The 18,126-nt window shown below is 34.5% G+C and overlaps 1 protein-coding gene across 7 annotated transcripts; it reads right to left on the bottom strand.

Moving 5' to 3' along the window:
* Positions 1-1,175: 1,175 nt before the first annotated feature.
* Positions 1,176-16,408, bottom strand: LOC136205257 (putative acyl-activating enzyme 19). 7 transcript variants are annotated; one of them, XM_065995771.1, is made up of 18 exons: positions 15,974-16,406; positions 15,379-15,864; positions 14,273-14,469; positions 12,334-12,537; positions 11,094-11,813; positions 10,326-10,975; positions 9,654-9,729; positions 9,491-9,577; positions 8,451-8,494; positions 7,293-7,401; positions 6,588-6,652; positions 5,195-5,298; positions 5,042-5,106; positions 4,641-4,700; positions 3,264-3,308; positions 2,582-2,691; positions 2,100-2,504; positions 1,177-1,947 (listed from the first exon to the last, which is right to left on the bottom strand). In XM_065995771.1, exons 1-17 carry the CDS (start codon positions 16,305-16,307, stop codon positions 2,282-2,284), a joined length of 3,579 nt encoding a protein of 1,192 aa, XP_065851843.1. In that variant the 5' UTR covers positions 16,308-16,406; the 3' UTR covers positions 1,177-1,947; positions 2,100-2,281. The 7 variants fall into 7 exon arrangements, with proteins under 7 accessions (XP_065851844.1, XP_065851843.1, XP_065851845.1 ...); XM_065995773.1 differs by having other exon boundaries at positions 1,177-1,567; XM_065995774.1 differs by having other exon boundaries at positions 1,178-1,486.
* Between the last annotated feature and the right edge of the window lie 1,718 nt (positions 16,409-18,126).

Here is an 18,126-nt window from a genome sequence, read left to right as displayed (position 1 = left end):
GACGGAAAGACTAAACAGTTCACTGAGAAAAAGATTAGAGACCTTACCATGTGTTTTTGAAAATACAGGGACTAAACAGTGTGTTTTGTCAAAATATAAGACATTTATGAACTTGAGGGAATGATTGGCCTGCTTGGTTACCACAATCCAATGGATGTCAATCAAATATTGGATTATCCAAGTGAAAACAATGAATGCTCACAAGTCCAAATCTTAGAAGAAATTGTGTCGAGCGTTATGCAAAATTCAATTGAGGATGAAGCTGATGATGATTCGGTACCTTTGAAACCAGTCACAAGAAAGGAAACAATTATAGCATCATCTACGCTTTATAATTTTTTGTTACAATTTGACAAGGATACACCAGAACTTTTGAATGCACTGAGAATGGTTAAAAATGAAATTCAACTAGATTTAAATTTCAAGAAAAAACAAAATACTATAGATTCATATTTTGCTAAATTATCCTAAGTATATATATCTATATATCTTTCGCATATGTATTTGAGAAATTATTAATTTATAGAGGTAATAATACAATGTATTTATATAGGGTTGTTCCGAAAAATTATTATCTTATTAATATATTAAAATTGATCATTTTTTGAACTGGCCCAAATCGGGACCAGAAGAAATTATTATTTTAAAGAGTTTATTAATTTATCGAGTATTAATTTATAGAGGTTTTACTATATTGTTACCAACATTCCCCAAGTAGTGGCCAGAAGCCATGATGATCTAGACTCTCTAATCTGTCTGTTAATAAATAAATAAAATTATGTTTCTCAAAGTGATTTAATATAAATAATCAAGAATTTTACAGTAAACCAGATGCAATAGTCCAAACCGAAAAGAGTTAATTGGTTTGAAGCTCATACACCCTGGTCCCTACCCTTTAAGCGAATATAGATTCATTATTTATTTATTTGGTTCTCATATAACAAAGCCAAAAAGAATTTACAATTAATTCTCGATTAAACATGATTATGACGTAGCTCTCAAGATAGAAGTAATGATTTAAAAACTCAATCGGAACCAGATTGACAACTGAGTTAGTAGTCAATAAGTTCAATCGGATTGATCGAACTGGATGGTATCATAAATAATATATATATATATATATATATTAATTAATTAATAAATATATAATACAGTTCTCTGCAATTAAATATAAAAATTCATACATCCAAAAATAAGAAATTAATTTGATACAATAAATTAATACATAATTAGCATTACAATAAACACAAATCATACATTTTTATATTATTCAACTATTTAATTCGTTATATATATATAATTGATAATAAACATTAAATGACAATCAGTTTGGTGGTAAGCTATATATGCTTTCTTTTTAGAGGCTAAGGTTCAAACTGAATCAAACCGCTCAACTAGACCGGTTTCAAGGCACCCAAAATTTTAGCATCAACCTGGTCCGATCGGGTTTTCAGGACATTGGCTAGAAGTTGTTGATAAGCTGGCCCTTTCAAATCGAAAAAACGGAAAGAACTTGTTTCCTTAGATAATGAACAACTTAAAACGACCCTAGAGTGCAGAAGGAACCCTATTTACAGAACAAATACTTAGAAAACTTCAACAATAATTGTCACATGTTTTCAGAAAAAATAAAAGTTTCTAGGAAATGAGTGAAACCCTTAAAGGAGGAAAAGTGCTGCTTTTTTTCTTTTTCTCTTTAGTAACTTTCTTGGATAAAAATACAAGATTCAACAATAGGTTTGATCTGCTTAACTAACAAGATAAAACCCATGTTGGAACATGAACCTAGCTGACTCCAACTTCAAAATCAATAAATCAAGACTTGTTGGAGTTAAATAAGACTTGCTTTTTAAGTTTTAACTCCTCCAAAATCTCTGCTTGGTTCACTTGCAGTTGGCTCATTTCAGCCCTTAATTCTAGGACGAAGATCTGACAATAGATTGGATCCTGTCAAGGCTTAACAATGTTACGATTTCTAATTTATTTTTTATTTATGTAAAGAATAACAGCAACAGAAAATCAACTCTTTAGAGCATACATGATATTAGTTGATCATTTCTCACATCAAGATAGTATCAAATCTTAGAAGAAAAGCGTACCTCTTTTTTTATCAGCTCGTTGAGATATATGGCTGAGCCACTGGTATATTCTGCTGTGCAAAGTAGGCAGAACTGAACCTGTTCAAACTATTCATGTCGGGGCTGACATCAGAAGATACTGCAAAGATGGTACCATTCTAATATCACATTTTAGCAATCCAGCTCAAAGCACTTTCATTCCTCTACAGAACACTTCCAAGTGAAATACAGTGCACATAATCATCCCTGCAACCAACAAAAATCCTTCCTCCAAGCATCACAGGTGAAGAGAATATGTCTCCTTGGAGCTCCAATCTTGCAACTTCCTCAACCACATTTTTAGTTGATTGATTTTCCTTTCCCAAAAAATCCAAATTGATACGGAGTAGATGTACACTTCCAGAGCTTGCACATATACAGACCAACCTGAAAATATTATATGGATGGATACTTTTAGATAATGTAAATGCACAATTTCTTATGATTTTCAGTGATTTCTTCACCTGTCTGACACAAGAGAGGAGTCAGAAACCAGCTGTAACTGTTCATCTACATAAGCAGATGCTGTTATTGGATCTCCAACATTGTACTCCCAGAGTAGATCTCCCTTTTCCTGAAAGGAACCTTTGGAATGAAGAATGTGCGATAAAAAAATGTGAATAAGGTAGAAACATTTTTAAGTATCACAAAAATATTTTGAAGGGCAGATTAATTAGGATTTGCGCAACAACTTAAGTTTATATTCTTAAAATCACCAGCAGATTAGAATTAAGAAAGAAAGGAAGGATCTGGATTGCTCAGTTCTGATTCTGTGGAAGGGAAGGGACAATATCTTAAATTGCAGATGTGTATTAATACACTTCAATTTGCACCGCAAAGTTGATTTATGCCTTCAATGCCAAGAATTAGAAACTAACTTTTTTAAGGAAATACGACGATCACATCATGAATTGCCTATCATTGAACTCTTCCTTTGGCCCATAATCATACTATAAACCTCCTGTTCATATTGGCACGTGGTCATACGAACCTCATTCCAAGTAAAGATATCAACTTATTGAAGAAGAGAAATACCAGCAATATTGATTATGGAAGAACTGGTTGAAAAGCACCAGTGAACCAAGAGACACAACTTAGAACTTACTGCACATATTGCTATGAAATTAATAAAGAGTAAAACCTTACCATTTCAAATGAATAAACACTCCCATTTCTTGAACACACCAGCACCTGTACCAAATAAGAGAGCAGGGAGAGATATAACCATATTCGTCTTATAGAGTCAAAATAATATCATTTTGAATTGGGGGAAACCAAATGAAGTACTGGAATTGCAACTGGAAATTATTCAGTATATTTATGATGAATCAATACACAGGTACATACAGGATAATGTATTCTAAACTCCGAAAGTAAATAAATAGTTTTAAACTAAAATCCCCTATGATTAAGAAATCTATAGCCGATACATATCTATCACTGGAGCACAGATATTGATCAGCTTGGTACAAATATAATTGGTCCGATTCCAAAGCTTAGTTTTAATATTGTCCATCTTTACTCTTTAAGATAATTCATATAGTGATATCAGCTATGAAGCACGGACTCTTCCCCGGGATCGGCGTGGCGGAGTCGGACTCGCCGGACTCGCCAGGGACACGGCTGGAGACGTGTCCGACACGGCAAAAACGTGTCCCCTGCGTTTTTTTTTTGTTTGTGACTTGGGACACATCTGGGACACCGCAGGGACATCTAAACACTTCATCTAAAAGAGACTAAGTGATAGCCTTATCGAAAGAAAGATAGCTTGAGGTACTTGTACTAGCTAAAGCTATTTTAGCAGTAGAAAAGTCTGCATATGTTCTGGCTTTTGATTTATATTTTATAGAGTGCTCTCTGCAAAGGTTGGAAAATTCCCATTTAGTTAACTGATATTATGAAATCCAACAGCTTGAAAACCTTATCTATAAGCTTGCTGCCAAAGGTTTTCTTATTTTCCGTCTCTTCTTTGCCTACTCTATCGTGCCATCTTGCTTGCAATCATCTTACACTACATCCGTTTTAGCCTTTGAGTATCCCAAATTCTAGAATATTTACATTTCGAATATTTGTTTGTGAAAATCAATGCTCTCAAACTCATGATCTTGAATTCAAATCCATGAACATTAAAGTCTAAAACTCAAAACTGAAAGTCTATCTCCAAGTCTAAAACTCAAAACTGAAAGTCTATCTCCAAACACATTTCCTTGTATAAAATCTCTACATGGGAGAAGCTCAAATTACCCAAAATATATATAAATCCTCTGAACCTAACCCACTCCCGAACATTTTGAATTTTGACCTTCATTTCATATCAATTGTGCAGTTGCATATACTCCGTGCATAGTCAATGGGAAGTGTTCCTATATTGTAACCTTAATTTCAGTTTCCTTGGACATTTAGCATTGACGTGATAGAAGTCTGATATGTGTGTGTGTGTGTGTGTGAGAGAGAGAGAGAGAGAGCAGAGCAGAGCTTTACTGTAACCTTAATTTCAGTTTCAATGGAAGCAGAACTACTCACCTGAGAAGGAAGTACACAAGACGTGCATGTTCCAGCAAATATAGGACCACCAGTTCTACACTGAAGGACATGAATTTTCAGAAGAAAGGAAGGATAAAAAAGATTTCCAGAAATACAATCAACATGATGAGACAAATAAAACAAAATATTCATTTACAAATAGATCTACCCAAAATCTAAAGCCAACAAAATATTCTAGATTCTGCCCCACCCGCAGTGCTTGGTATAAATATGATCATGGCGAAATTATACTTTAAGAATACATCATATGGCACTAGAATCCACTTGCATAGGTGCGTCAACATATTGTGGGAGATATGGAGGACAAAAATTATAATTTATACATCAAACTAGGTATTAAAAAGTGAATTTGGATAAAATGAAATAGGATAAATTCATACCCGCCAAATGACGGATCCACCTGAACTCAATGCAACAATATTCCCATCCACTAGACAACAAATAACTGCAGCAGGTTGGAAAAAGAAAATGACATTTAGTCAAATAATTCATCTGCACAAGGGAATGGTCACTCAACTGAAACATATGCATACCATTTCCATGTGAAGAACCAACTGAAAGTGACCCAAATACTGGCACCTCTAACTCATGCTGCCATAAAGTATGAAATGGTAAAGCCTGCATATAAACAACATGGCTAATGGCGCCCATATTAGAAATTCAATCTCTAAATCTAGAAAAAGTAAGTGACTATTTTATTAAAAAAAAAAGTGACTATTTTAGAAACTATATTATAATAGAATATTAACATTAATTAAATATTAAATTAAATAATTATTCTATTATTAATTAGAATTTGAAATTCGGATCAAAACAACAGTAGACCTCCTGCACTTCGAGAGCTATAAAGAGAGGTCTAAGGTGTTATTTGAATAGGGAAAACATAATTTTATTCAGTGTATTCATCAAAGCATAGGAACTTATACTTACAGTGCTAATTGAACACCTACCACACACTTTTACATGAAAACAACTCTATAAAATTATAGAAATAATAAAAAAAATAATATTTTTTGGAATCCTACCCATCAGCTTAAGTTATTGGATTGGGTGGCTCTTTGACATGATATTAAAAGCCTCTTGGACCAGGAGTTTAGAATTCGATTACAGACAACCCAGTTATTAGTGAAATTCCAACACAAGGTAAAGTAGGCATGTGCTTTACACTAAAGCGGTCCAGCTCAATTTAGTTTGCTTATGGATAAATTTAATCCAATTAGGTCTAGACTAGACATCATGGAAACTCTTCATGACATGCCTTTCCCCGTTTCTGGCAGATGTGGGAAACGGAAACTCTCCGAAACTGATACTAAACGTTTCCAGGCACGTTTCCGTAATTACTCAAAATATGAAACGCGTCTCTCAATTTTTAAACTGTTCTCCCTATCTATTTCGATTAAAATTCTAGAAATTCAAACTTTGTATTTTGCATTTCTTATTCAATCTATGATTAGGAAAATTAAAACTTCATATTTGAGAGATAATTCCTTCCTTGTATCCTTCAATTTAAAGAACTTACCTATATTTCTTTCTCCTGTAATCTTTGTCTCTTGAATCTCGATTGAGCTTGGACTTTCTTCCTCTTGTTCTTCAATCTTATTTTGTTTAATGTATTATTATATTTTTAATATTTATAAATAGGCCCCTATATTTTTAATATTTACACGTTTCTCCCACATCTCTGCTCCTATGTTTTTCAGAAATTACGTCCCAGTATCCGTTTCCGTGCAACATAGGGTCTAGTTCTTCGAAAAGAAAAACATTGGTCCAATTCAGTCTAGTTCCTCAAAAGAAGTCCATGATTCGGTTCAATCACGAATATTTTTTCAAATATTCAGTTCAATTAGGTTTCTTCATGATTTATGCTCAGCCCAACTTACAACAATGTTATTGAAATCTCAGTCGTAGGGGGAAAAAACTTGTTACCTTACCTTTAGGGATATAGCTGTCACAAGACCACAAGTTGAGGCCACATATATTGCCTCTCGCACCTAAATGATAATTAATTGAATATTAAATCAGGAGATAAACTAAGATGATTCAGTAATTTCCACATTCATTAATTGTTTACTAAAAATACTAGAAAAAGCAACACGATCTAATAACAACCAACATATGATTGAGATGATCAACTGAGAGGTTTAAATCAACTAGTACACCTACACCTATAGATATTACATGTGGAGCCAAAAGTTCTACATATGGATCCAACCAAAGGAAAAAGTGATGGATAGAATATTCCTAATACAAGAAAATTATTTGTAGCTTTCTCTGATTGATAATATCAAGCCGAAAAAACAAATTATATTAGAGGACAAATGCAGAAATATAATACATTACAGGAGGGGAGAACAAGTATAAAAGAAAACTGAATTATAAAACATCTTTTGTGGACGAAGTGGGTTTAGTGAATGAATATATGAAACCATCAAATATGAAAACGGATGTGGATTCATAATGCAATGTTCTGAGGAGAAAAAAAAAACCCACAAACAAACAGAAAAGCAGATTAGAAAGGAGATGAGAATGATAGCCAATTCTGATGCAATAATTTTTTTTTTTTTTTCAAAAAAAGAAAAAAGCCTATGCCACTAAATAAAACTGAATTTCAGCTGATTAGCAGATATTCACCTCATCAATTGCAGGTGAACTGAATATACTTCCACCACATGACAGCCTATAAATACAGCAATGATTTTTGTAGTCAAGAGCATATAAATAGTGGTCATGGGAGCCACACCTGCAGATAGTTTTCTCATGATCAATTACTTTTTACAAAATAGAAATGCTAAAGAACTTTTTCCATGAACACAACAACAACAACAAAGCCTTAGTCCCGAAATGATTCGGGGTCGGCTAACATGAACCATCATATAACACCGTGAAATCAAGTCGTGTCAGCGACACAAAATAGATGCAGCTCAAGGCGTTTCATTAAACTTATCATCAATGACAGCCTCATTCAGAATACGAGGTGGCAAATCAAGAAGTTATCCAGCTTTATCAAAGCAACTGGTGGGTAACAGAAACAAATGCAATCATGCCCCATGGGGTTTCCATGTAAAGCTGCAACACTAAATTCTACACCCACTGGAAATGGTAGTCTTTCGAAACTCCAAGCAGAGTGCTAAACAGATGTTGAAGATCTCTCAGAATGTTATTTTATTTTCCTGAACTCTTCAGGATATTATTTTTCATTTTTCCATTCTTTCCTCATGTGTTCTCTTAGTATATTAATTCACAAGTACTTTGTGGAATTCTACATAATTGTTTGATTTCCCATGGTTTGGGGACTTTCTATGCCCAAAGACATAATAGAATATTAAAGGTAGATTGTCGGCAATATGATGACAATAGGAATTTTAATTATTTTAAGGAACTCAATGTAGTCTCCTTTTCTCTTTATGTCTCTGATTACTGGCCCAATATAGGGCCTTGAAAGTGCAACCAAATGCAAAACATGAGATTATTTACACGAGAGGAATTCTCCTAATCCTGATCTTTTGGTTTGGTTCCTCTTTCTCATCAATTGTTTTTTCTTTTGTCCCGTGATTCTATCTCTATTTCTTGTTCTGAATTTGACCAACATAACATAAACCAAATTGCAGGTGATATGATATCAAACAGCAATTATAACTTGATAGCTTCACCTGATGTGGTTGAACAGAAAGCATACACACTCCCACTTATTCAACCACAAAAATAGAGTTATCTATCAATGGTTAAAGCAATAGAAAGAAGCAACAATAAGATCAGCTGATAAAAGCACGATACAATTCAAATATTTACCAGATCACTTGTCTGTGTATATCCACAACTGGTTGGCACTTTACCTTCATAAATGGTTAACAGAAAACAACGATTGGAGGTAAACTTCTAATACACAAGGAGACTTTAAAGAGAATATACTCAGATATGAACATATGAAAGAAACAGGAAAAGGAACATGAAAAAAAAAGATAATGAAGATTCAATCAACAAATTCTGAAATTCAGCACATGCATTTCAATAAAACTACTCCCTCCATTCCACTTTATAAGTCATTCTAGCAATTCAATTTTTTTCCAAAATATAAGTCCTAGTTTTCCAAGAACTTCTAGTTTAGTTTTTCGGTCCAAGCATTAAATTTTTGTCTTGGTCCATGTGTTTTTGAACATTCCAAGGCATTCCTGTAATTTTTTTAGTTAACCAATGTAAATTCATTAATTTCATTATATACTAATTGTATTTCTTAATTTGTGTGAAATACTTCAGAATAACTTATATAATGGAATGGAGAGAGTATCAATTTGTCAACTGATTTTATCAACAACATAACTCGAAAGAAAATAAGAAGTTAAGCTACAGGGATAATGCACCCATATTTTACCATCTTATCTATTTCTTCTAATAATATTGCTATTACAAGTTAAGCTACAAGGATTATGCACCCATATTTTACCATCTTATCCATTTCTTCTAATAATATCGCTATTACATCTAAAGTCTTCACATCAGTATACAAATATTATATAACATATTGAATAAAACCCAATTTTGGACCAGCTTCAGCGTTTCCAAGTTTATTTGCTCATCATCGTGTCAAATAATTATCAGGATTGGAGTTAATAATGCTTATACAAACATTCTAGAGCATGCCTAGGCTTTAAAATTGCTATTGATTAATTGAAATTTCAGGCAAGTAATTTCCCCTGTTGTGTTCTTGGTACATCTTTCATAATCCAAAAGCAAACAGCATGGAGAACATGAATCTTAATGGAAAAGAGCTGATGAAGGACAATACATTAAACCTACTAAGCACGAAAAGCATGGGAAAAAGATTATCATACCTCGGCCCCTGTTTGGAAGGTCCAACAAATATTGCCATTTAAGAAGTCAAGAAAATATATTTTCCCTTCATAGCATCCAACTACAATCTGAAAATGCATATAAGAGATTTGAAGCCTCAAAATGCTTAACACATTGTGAATCATGTACAATAAGAAGAAGAACCTGAGAAAAGTCAGCAACAATTGCTGCTGAACATTCAATTCTTCCCTGTAGTCTGGCTTCCCACAGGAGAGAACCACTAAAATTACACAACACAACTAACAATAGAGTTAGAAGATGAACAGTCTGTGCCAGCAATGAACTTCTCATGCATCACGAACAAAAAAATGATATTGCATTGTAGAGAATCTTAAGATCGTGTTCAACAAAAAAAATGGATAAATACAACATGCTAGGAAAAATCTTCCAAAAGGGAGTGATAATTAATTGAATTGAATCATAAAAAGAAACCCTATCAGCTGCTTAGCACTTCTATTCAAGAAACAAGTGCCAACATTGTGAACGTAAGAAAAAGAAAAACCTGTTTCTGAAACTAGGAGAGTTTATACTTTCCTATGTAGTATTTGAAGGGTAAGATTTTGGACCTGCACCAGACATCTGGTAGAACTAGAATTCTTTCAAATGTATGTCACCTATCATATGTCCTACACTTGAATGATTTTTAAGCCAGTTAAGAAGAGTCCAAAAGATGTTCTTCCCACTGCCTATTTATGCCGAGACTCATTTAAGCATTATACACGATCTTGGGAAAGATATTACACAAATAATAATTAGATAGTAAGAGTAATGCAATTTCGTTTCTAGTCCATATAACTACCAAAAGAAAACCCTTACCTTTTTGCATCAACACAAATGAACTTATGTGCATGAGATCCAATAAATAAATAAACATCTTGGCCTTTAGACACAACAAGTGGCGAGGCATCTACACAAGAATCCATGTGAACCTTCCACAACTCATGCATAGAAACACCTTCCTTTTCTCTCAGAACTTCTGATGACGAAGTTAATTGATAGGAATCCTTTAACTTGTACTCCCTTTCATACATAACCTTGTTGCATCGGCTGAATGAACATGAAATAGGTACCAAAGCAGACCAAGCAGTCTTGTCGTTCAGACTAATACAATTTGAAGATATGTGTTTGTTCAAATCGACCTTAAAGCGCTTGGATACTGCTGCCTTCTGTTCATTCTTGTGATGAAGGTTCTTTAGTGGCCATTTCTCTGATTTAAGACTAAGATTAGGACTAAGATCTTTCAGATTTGATTTCCAGCTAAAATCAGTTGCCGGATCTACCTTGTAAGATTCCCTCTCATCAAGGATGGCATTGTGAAGCTTATACGGAGTGGAAAATTTATAAAGCAATCTCATATCAATTCCCAGGCTATATGAAACCTGGGCAGCAGTAACAGAACTACCCCCCATCATAAAAAAGTCATCATCATTAGAAAAGTCTTCCACCATCAAAGCATCACAAAATGCCTGTCAGAAAAGGGTCATACTGCTCAATGTTACAAATGGTTTGATAATTAGGAAATAGAATGCATGTGCATAGAGATCTTACAAGCTAAAATAGTTTTAGCACAAATTGAGGGAAAACCTGTTTTACAATGTGCAAGATATCACTGGTATTAGCGTTGCCAATTTTATCTTTGGTGTGCCTTGTGAGAAATGATGAACCTCTCAACGAGGTATAATCAACTTTTCCACTAGAAGAGATGGGCAGTGATTTTACTAATACAAAGTGGCTTGGGATCATGGCTGAAGGAAGTTTGCTGAACATCCAACTTCTAATTGATCTAACCGAGTCACCAGATTTATCATTATCTTTTAATGTAAAAAAAACTTCAAGGTGCACAACCTCCTCTGGACCTTCATTGGCAATCACAGCAGCATCAAGAACATCAGGATGTCCCTTGGCTGTATTTTCAATCTCTTCCAAGGCTATACGTTGGCCATTAACTTTTACACTGCGGTCAGTTCTACCTAAAAACACCAAGTCACCACATTGAAGCCGTCGTGCAAAATCACCAGTTTTATAATATATTTGGCTTCCACAGCCATCCACCAAACAGCTGCAGATGCTGTTACCATGCACTTTTACAGAGTTCAAAGACATTACAGCAGACTTGGAACAGAAACCGAGAGAAACACAGGGACCACTAACACATATCTCTCCCTGATTGGGCATATCAGTGTCACCAACCAATATTACATTACAATTAGAAATAGGAATGCCAATGGGAACACTTGTTAGCGCCTCAGCCTCCAAAATCATTGGCAACCTCTTGCAATCAAAATATGTACAGTCCCCAGCTACCTTAATTGAAAAGTGGATGTATTACTTAAATAGAAGAAGTTTCATTAATGAAGAACAAAAAGGGACACAAATTGGAGGAAAAAAGCAACTTATACTTGTTAAGACTAGGAGGTACATGACAAAACAAGAAAAATACAAAAACATGATTCAGAACCTCTAATATATTTAATATACCGAACTGCATCATTAATCCTGCTAAGCAATATTTATTAACATCATAGGATGAGAGATAAGGAAGCAGATGGGAAAATAGAAAGAAAAGAAACTAAGAAGCTACCCTAGTGAAGCATTTCTACAGTTCATGGTAACACTTGGAAGCATACACTTAACTGCATAATTGGATGTAAAATGATTTCGAAAGAGCATCAATAATCTGAATGGAGACGACTACAAAGATAATAACGAAGAAAGCAATACACAAGCATTGTAAATTTCCTTTGTCTTGTATGTTAAAACAGATAACAAAAATAATGCTTTGAATCAGAAAAAAAAAAGATTTAAAAGAGAGATTCCATCTAACCTCTGTGCTCCCATATAAATTCAAAATAGAGGTATTGGGTAGCAAATTTGACAATACATCCAATAAGGATAAAGGAAATACTTCGCCACTTAGCACTAGCAATTTCAGTGAACTCTTAATTTGCATGTTAAATTGACTTTGCAAAGCAGAAAGGATTGTCCGCATGAGTGAAGGAACAGCAATAAGCCTGTCTATTGAGTAGGCCTACAGAGATAGTTTAAATATTCATTAGTAGCTGAATGGGAACAATAGCGTTGCTAGAAAAAAAATTATAACCACGAAAAATAAAAGGAAGAGCATCCATCACTTCAGAATAACAACAACAGAAGTGACCCACAGATTGAAAATGAACCTAAGCACAAATGGGTTTCCAAAGCAAATTAATACAAAATGCTGTTAGAAACCATGTTCATATTAAAAAGAAAAATACTTAGATCAACTTTATATATGGAACTTGACCATAAATCAAAAAATTCCATATGCAAGTATATAAAAAGAATTCACAAGTAGAGAGAGAGTACGTCCTTGGCTTGAACAAAGATTTACTGAACATTGAACCAAACAATCAAATGCAAAGGTGCATGATGGCCCATATTTTTGCATACTCACCCACCCATCAGTTAGTTATTTGGCAAAAGAACATTTTCTTTACAATGGACTAAGTGAAAATGATTGACCATAACAACAAACACTGAATTTAGATATACAAGAAATGATTTGTCTCCCTATATAATGGATGCTCATACTTTCGTACCCCCTTGGACAAAATTAGGCCTGTAAATTTTATAACTCAACAGACTAAGCCTCAGCCTCAAAAAAAATTATGGATAAAAATAAACTGAGAAAATGCTCAGTAAGTGAAACATAGGTGTTCATTTTGATCAGTAATTTAACATTAAGCACAGCAAGTAATCTACTAGCTGAACTCAGCCATAAGATTTCTAGTCCATACAGTGAATAACCCCTCAATGAAACTTACCCTTTTGAACCTTGTATTCCTTGTTAACACTAAAGCACACAAGCATGCATAACAGACGTTGAAGATGATCACCGGCAGCAGCATTCATTTCTCTGAACATTCAGAAAGTAAAAATGCAAAGTTTCCCACTCCTTATCCACAATAGGTACCAGATCTGCTACGCAAAAAGCCTATTATCGGTTTATGGGAAACTGAACTTCATCAATCCAAACTTGAGCTAATAATAGATAATTAAGAATTAAATGGGATTTCAAAATCTCTTTATGTTACTTCTTAAATTCTTGTATCCTCGCCTCTTTTCTCTATCATCCCCTCCTTAACCATTTGCGACATACCAACCACAACTCCATGATCATTAAGTCCAATCATTCACCGAATGTTGTCTAGTACTGTTAAAGAAAGTTATACATCATAAAGGTCCTATGATCTGAGTTTATTTTCAATGAATCCCTGCATGATCCCTCAAAGCTGTATCTGTTGCTCAGCCCAGATGCCTTCTCTATTCCGTAACATTCTTTGATGCACTAACTTTTACTAATAAGACCAAAAGAGCACCTTCTAATAACCCAAAAATCTAGTCTTAATCTTTCTTTATCATAAAATTGAAACCAGTAACCTCTTTCTCAGCAAAGTTGTACATGCCATTAAACACATAGAACTTAAATGAAGTTATAAGATATAAAACGATCCTACCTGCATACGGTATATATACAGTGAGCGCATAACACATTAAACATGATTTATGAAGAAACTGTGCTGTCTAGAATTCAAGAATGATCTCTCACTGCAAATGCCATTCACCATACTTACGGTGATAGTAAACTTTTAAGATACTCTACATCCTAAAAACAAGAGTACCTACAACTTACATTACTAAGTCAGTAGCTCTCTCAAGGACCAGAACAATAAAGGCAAACATGAAAAGTAATATACAATATTTGATATCTACAATGAACATACCTGTAGAAAATTGGCTACAGAAAATGGATCGTGTCTCAGCTGATTGAAAGGAGGTACAACCAGCGTACATGCCGTAAGCATGGCACTAAGAAATTCTTGTAAGTGGTCAATAAAACTTATTGATGTTTTGAACAATAACACTTCATTTCCATTCAGAGGATATGCTTCTTGCATCCACAGAAAGCGATTAAATAGACCTTGAAAGAAAACAAGAAAATCAAATAACCATGTCACATTTTTACATAGGGTTATAATCGAGCCGAGCTGAGGTTTGGCCTCCTCATGCTCAGCTCAACAGAAAATGGACGAGCTCGAGCTAAACATCTTGTTTGTGAGCTTCTCACAAGCAGCTCATTTATTTGTTCACAAGCTTTGCTCGCGAGCAGCTCGTTAATTATGTTAATAAACTTTGCTAGTGAACAACTTATTAATTACGTTCATTTGAAATTTTGTTAACACAAAAGTACATAATTTTGAAACTGCAAAACTAAAATTTTACACAAAAGTACGTAGTTTTACATATCCCAAAAACAATCGAACCAAACTTGCTCATGGGCCAGTTCATGAACATTATAGTCGAGCTTGTTCATGAACCTATAACTGACTATGCTCGCGAGCTTTCAACACAGATTCTCCGTGCTCAAGCTCGGCTCGCTTATAAATCGAGTCGAACAAGGTCAAGTTTTATTGAGCCGAGCAGCCCTAACTTTATATACAAAAACAGTCTGGCAATAGACGAGTTCCAGTAGAGATATGAAGAAAGGCGTATGCAGTAAGCTAATTTTTCCATGTCATAGTATTTAATGGAACGAGGAAACAAACTAAGAAAGGTTGGTGCCAGTGGATCAAGTGGGAAAGAGAAAAGATATCCATTCCTCAATTTGCAGGAAAACATTTATTTCTCCAAATTTAATTTGAAAAGTTTCTAGAATGATGCCCCCAATATTCAGTATTAATAAACTCGAACTAAGCCCTCGCACTGCGTGCTAGAAAAGGGCAAACTATTCAGCTCATTCTTGTCCATAGCACAAAACAGCACAGTTGTAGCAACCACTGCGTGGCAACAAATTGCACACTAGAACATCCACGCCACCCCAAATGCTTACCTTGTTCAGTGCCACAAACACCTTTAGGCTTTCCAGTCGATCCAGATGTATACATTAAATAACAGAACAATCTTTTCTTCTCTTCTTCGCAAGGCCAGCCTAAGGGTAATGGAGAGACGTGCTCTTTAAGGCTTTCTTCCACGGAAAAACATACCACAGGACAAACACCACATTCAACAAGCCAATTCTGTTTATCAACCTTACTAAATGACGAGGAAGAAGTGATAACAAGACCAGCGTCCGAAGAAGAAATAATCGATAGAATTCTATCTTCCGGCCATGAAGGATCAAGAGGCAAGAAAGCCTCTCCGCACCTCAAAACCGAAAGAACAGAGATTATATACTCCACAGAAGGTGGCATATATATTCCCAATATTTTTGGTCTATTCACATTCGTATGCTCAGAAACTTGCTGTAATCTCGGCACAAATGATATGGAAGGTTCAGCTATGTCAGCTGTGCTCTGCTCGCCATTATTAGACTTACCTGCACTATTTAAGATGATCTTGATCATGATTGCAATGTAATTTCAGCTTCAGCATTACATTAGAGATAAATTAACCATTATAGCTTGATTGAGTAAAGAACCAAAGACCTGCAGTGGGTTGGAGATTGGAATTATCAGCACCGTCAAGAAGAAAGCGGAGGCGAGAGCTGAGGTAGTCAACAGACTTGAGAACATCAGAAAACGTGAAACATTGGTCTCCTTCAAATACCGGTGGACTAGAAAACGAAGAGGATGAGTAAGTGGCAGTCTTGCTTAATTCTCTTGGAATTTGGGACGCACGATCACCGCGAGGGTGCGGTGAATGAATGACCGCGATTTTCTTAGGGTTCGTGATTGCTACTTTGAAAAACTCGTGGCATATGCAGCAATGGTGTTCCTGCTGGTTCAGCTGCTCTTCGCTGAAGCTACTGCCACAATTCATCCTCGTCCTCTGGCGTGCTTTGATTCAAAATGTGCTAAACTGAAACGACATGCCAATTTGAATGGTTTGGTCTTTATGTGCGCTTTAGTCCATCAAGGGAAATTTTATTTTTTATTTCAGCCCTAATACACACATAACACTGAACTTGTACAAATGATTCAATTGTACAACTTACCTTTCTATAAAAAAAAACAACTTACCTTCAAATTTGTCCAATGGTAAAATATAATTCTACATGGACTGCAATTGAAAAAACACATGAACTACAAAAGCTGTAACGCTCGTGGAATGTGATGAACAGATCTTTAGACCTAAAAAAACAGTATTTAATCAAATCTCCAATTTTTCAACTTATTTTCCAACCTAACGGTGTTTTTTTTGTTATTTCTATTCTTTTCTTTTAGTCTTGATTCAAAGTTTTAGGATATTATGGGGTGAAAATGTATTTATAGGGAGAAATAGCTCCATTGAAGATTTCATTGCATGATATGAATCTGAGGAAACGTTTTTACGGCCGCTTCAAGTACGAGGTTAAAAAATCTCAATTTGGAGTTATGTTTTACAATTGGATAAGCTTGAGGGTTATGCTTTATAATTCAACAAGTTTAAAAAGTAAGTTGTTATAATTGAGAGTTGGAAGGACAGTTGCAACATTTATACAAAGTATGAGTTATTTTTGTATTAAGCATTTATTACCTTCATAATATAATCCAAAGAAATAGTTTTTACGAAATTATCTGATCAGCAGGATGATTATTTTCTCAATAAGTGTGACAGCGCAATTTCAGTTCCCAATCTCTATTAGTTATAACTCAGACAACAATTAATAACTAAGCAGAAAAATTAACCATACTGGCAGTGATTCCCATATGTCACCAAACGAAACACAATTTGTGAATCTAATTGTAAAAATGGCAGAAGTAAAGAATAATTAAGAAAGAGTAGGAAAGACAATGAATAATCTCTTATTATTCAGTGAAGCAAACAATGACAACTTATAATTTTATGTACATATAAAACTTCACCCTTAAAATATATTATGTTGAATTTCTCCTTTCCTACTGCAATAATATTTTGCTGTTCTGTTTTGTGAAAATGTCGTTTAATCAACAAATCCCTTATGATAAATAAGTACATTGTAACTTCATCTTCTTCAAATACAAAACACATAATTGAAACATGAATATAAGATAAATAGATTTTAGATCTAATATCAAAGATCTATTTTCCTATTATTTGAGCCTTCTTTGTTTGTTAATCTGGTTTTGAAATTATTCTTTTTCAATAAAGATTGGAATGATACACCCATTAGAAACCTGACATCCCAACTAGGTCGACATCTCAGGCTCTAGAACTGTAAACCCGATTGAATAAATAAAATAAAAAATTATAGTCATACAAGGGAGGAAAAAGAAAACAAATATTAGAAGATTCAGCGAAATCTAAAGTGACCAACATTATAAAGATCATAAAAAAGCAGTGACTGACAGAACGGCGAAGCAGATTGCCACCAAGTTATTCCAATAGTTAGACCGGTCCACGAGCCCAGGTACCCGTCCAGACTCGTGTCCTTTGGGCCGGACTTAGACAATGCTAATTGATGCTAGACCCAGGCCGGCCCTGGCCCGTTAAAGCCCGTCTATTTTTTGAGCGGGCTTGGGATTAATAAAAATAGCGCGGGACGGTCCAGTCAGGCCCGTCTAATAATATTAATTAATAAATTTTATATATTTATAGATTTACACATTAAATATTTATTTTTATGTATTAAATTTTATTTTTTATAATTAAAAAATTATGTATATATGTTTAGGTGAGT

This window comes from Euphorbia lathyris, chromosome 9 (genome assembly GCF_963576675.1).
Source record: "Euphorbia lathyris chromosome 9, ddEupLath1.1, whole genome shotgun sequence".
In the NCBI taxonomy this organism is placed as follows: Eukaryota; Viridiplantae; Streptophyta; class Magnoliopsida; order Malpighiales; family Euphorbiaceae; genus Euphorbia; species Euphorbia lathyris.
The sequence above is the reverse complement of the archived record's forward strand: the minus strand, read 5'-3'. Positions and strand labels throughout refer to the sequence as shown.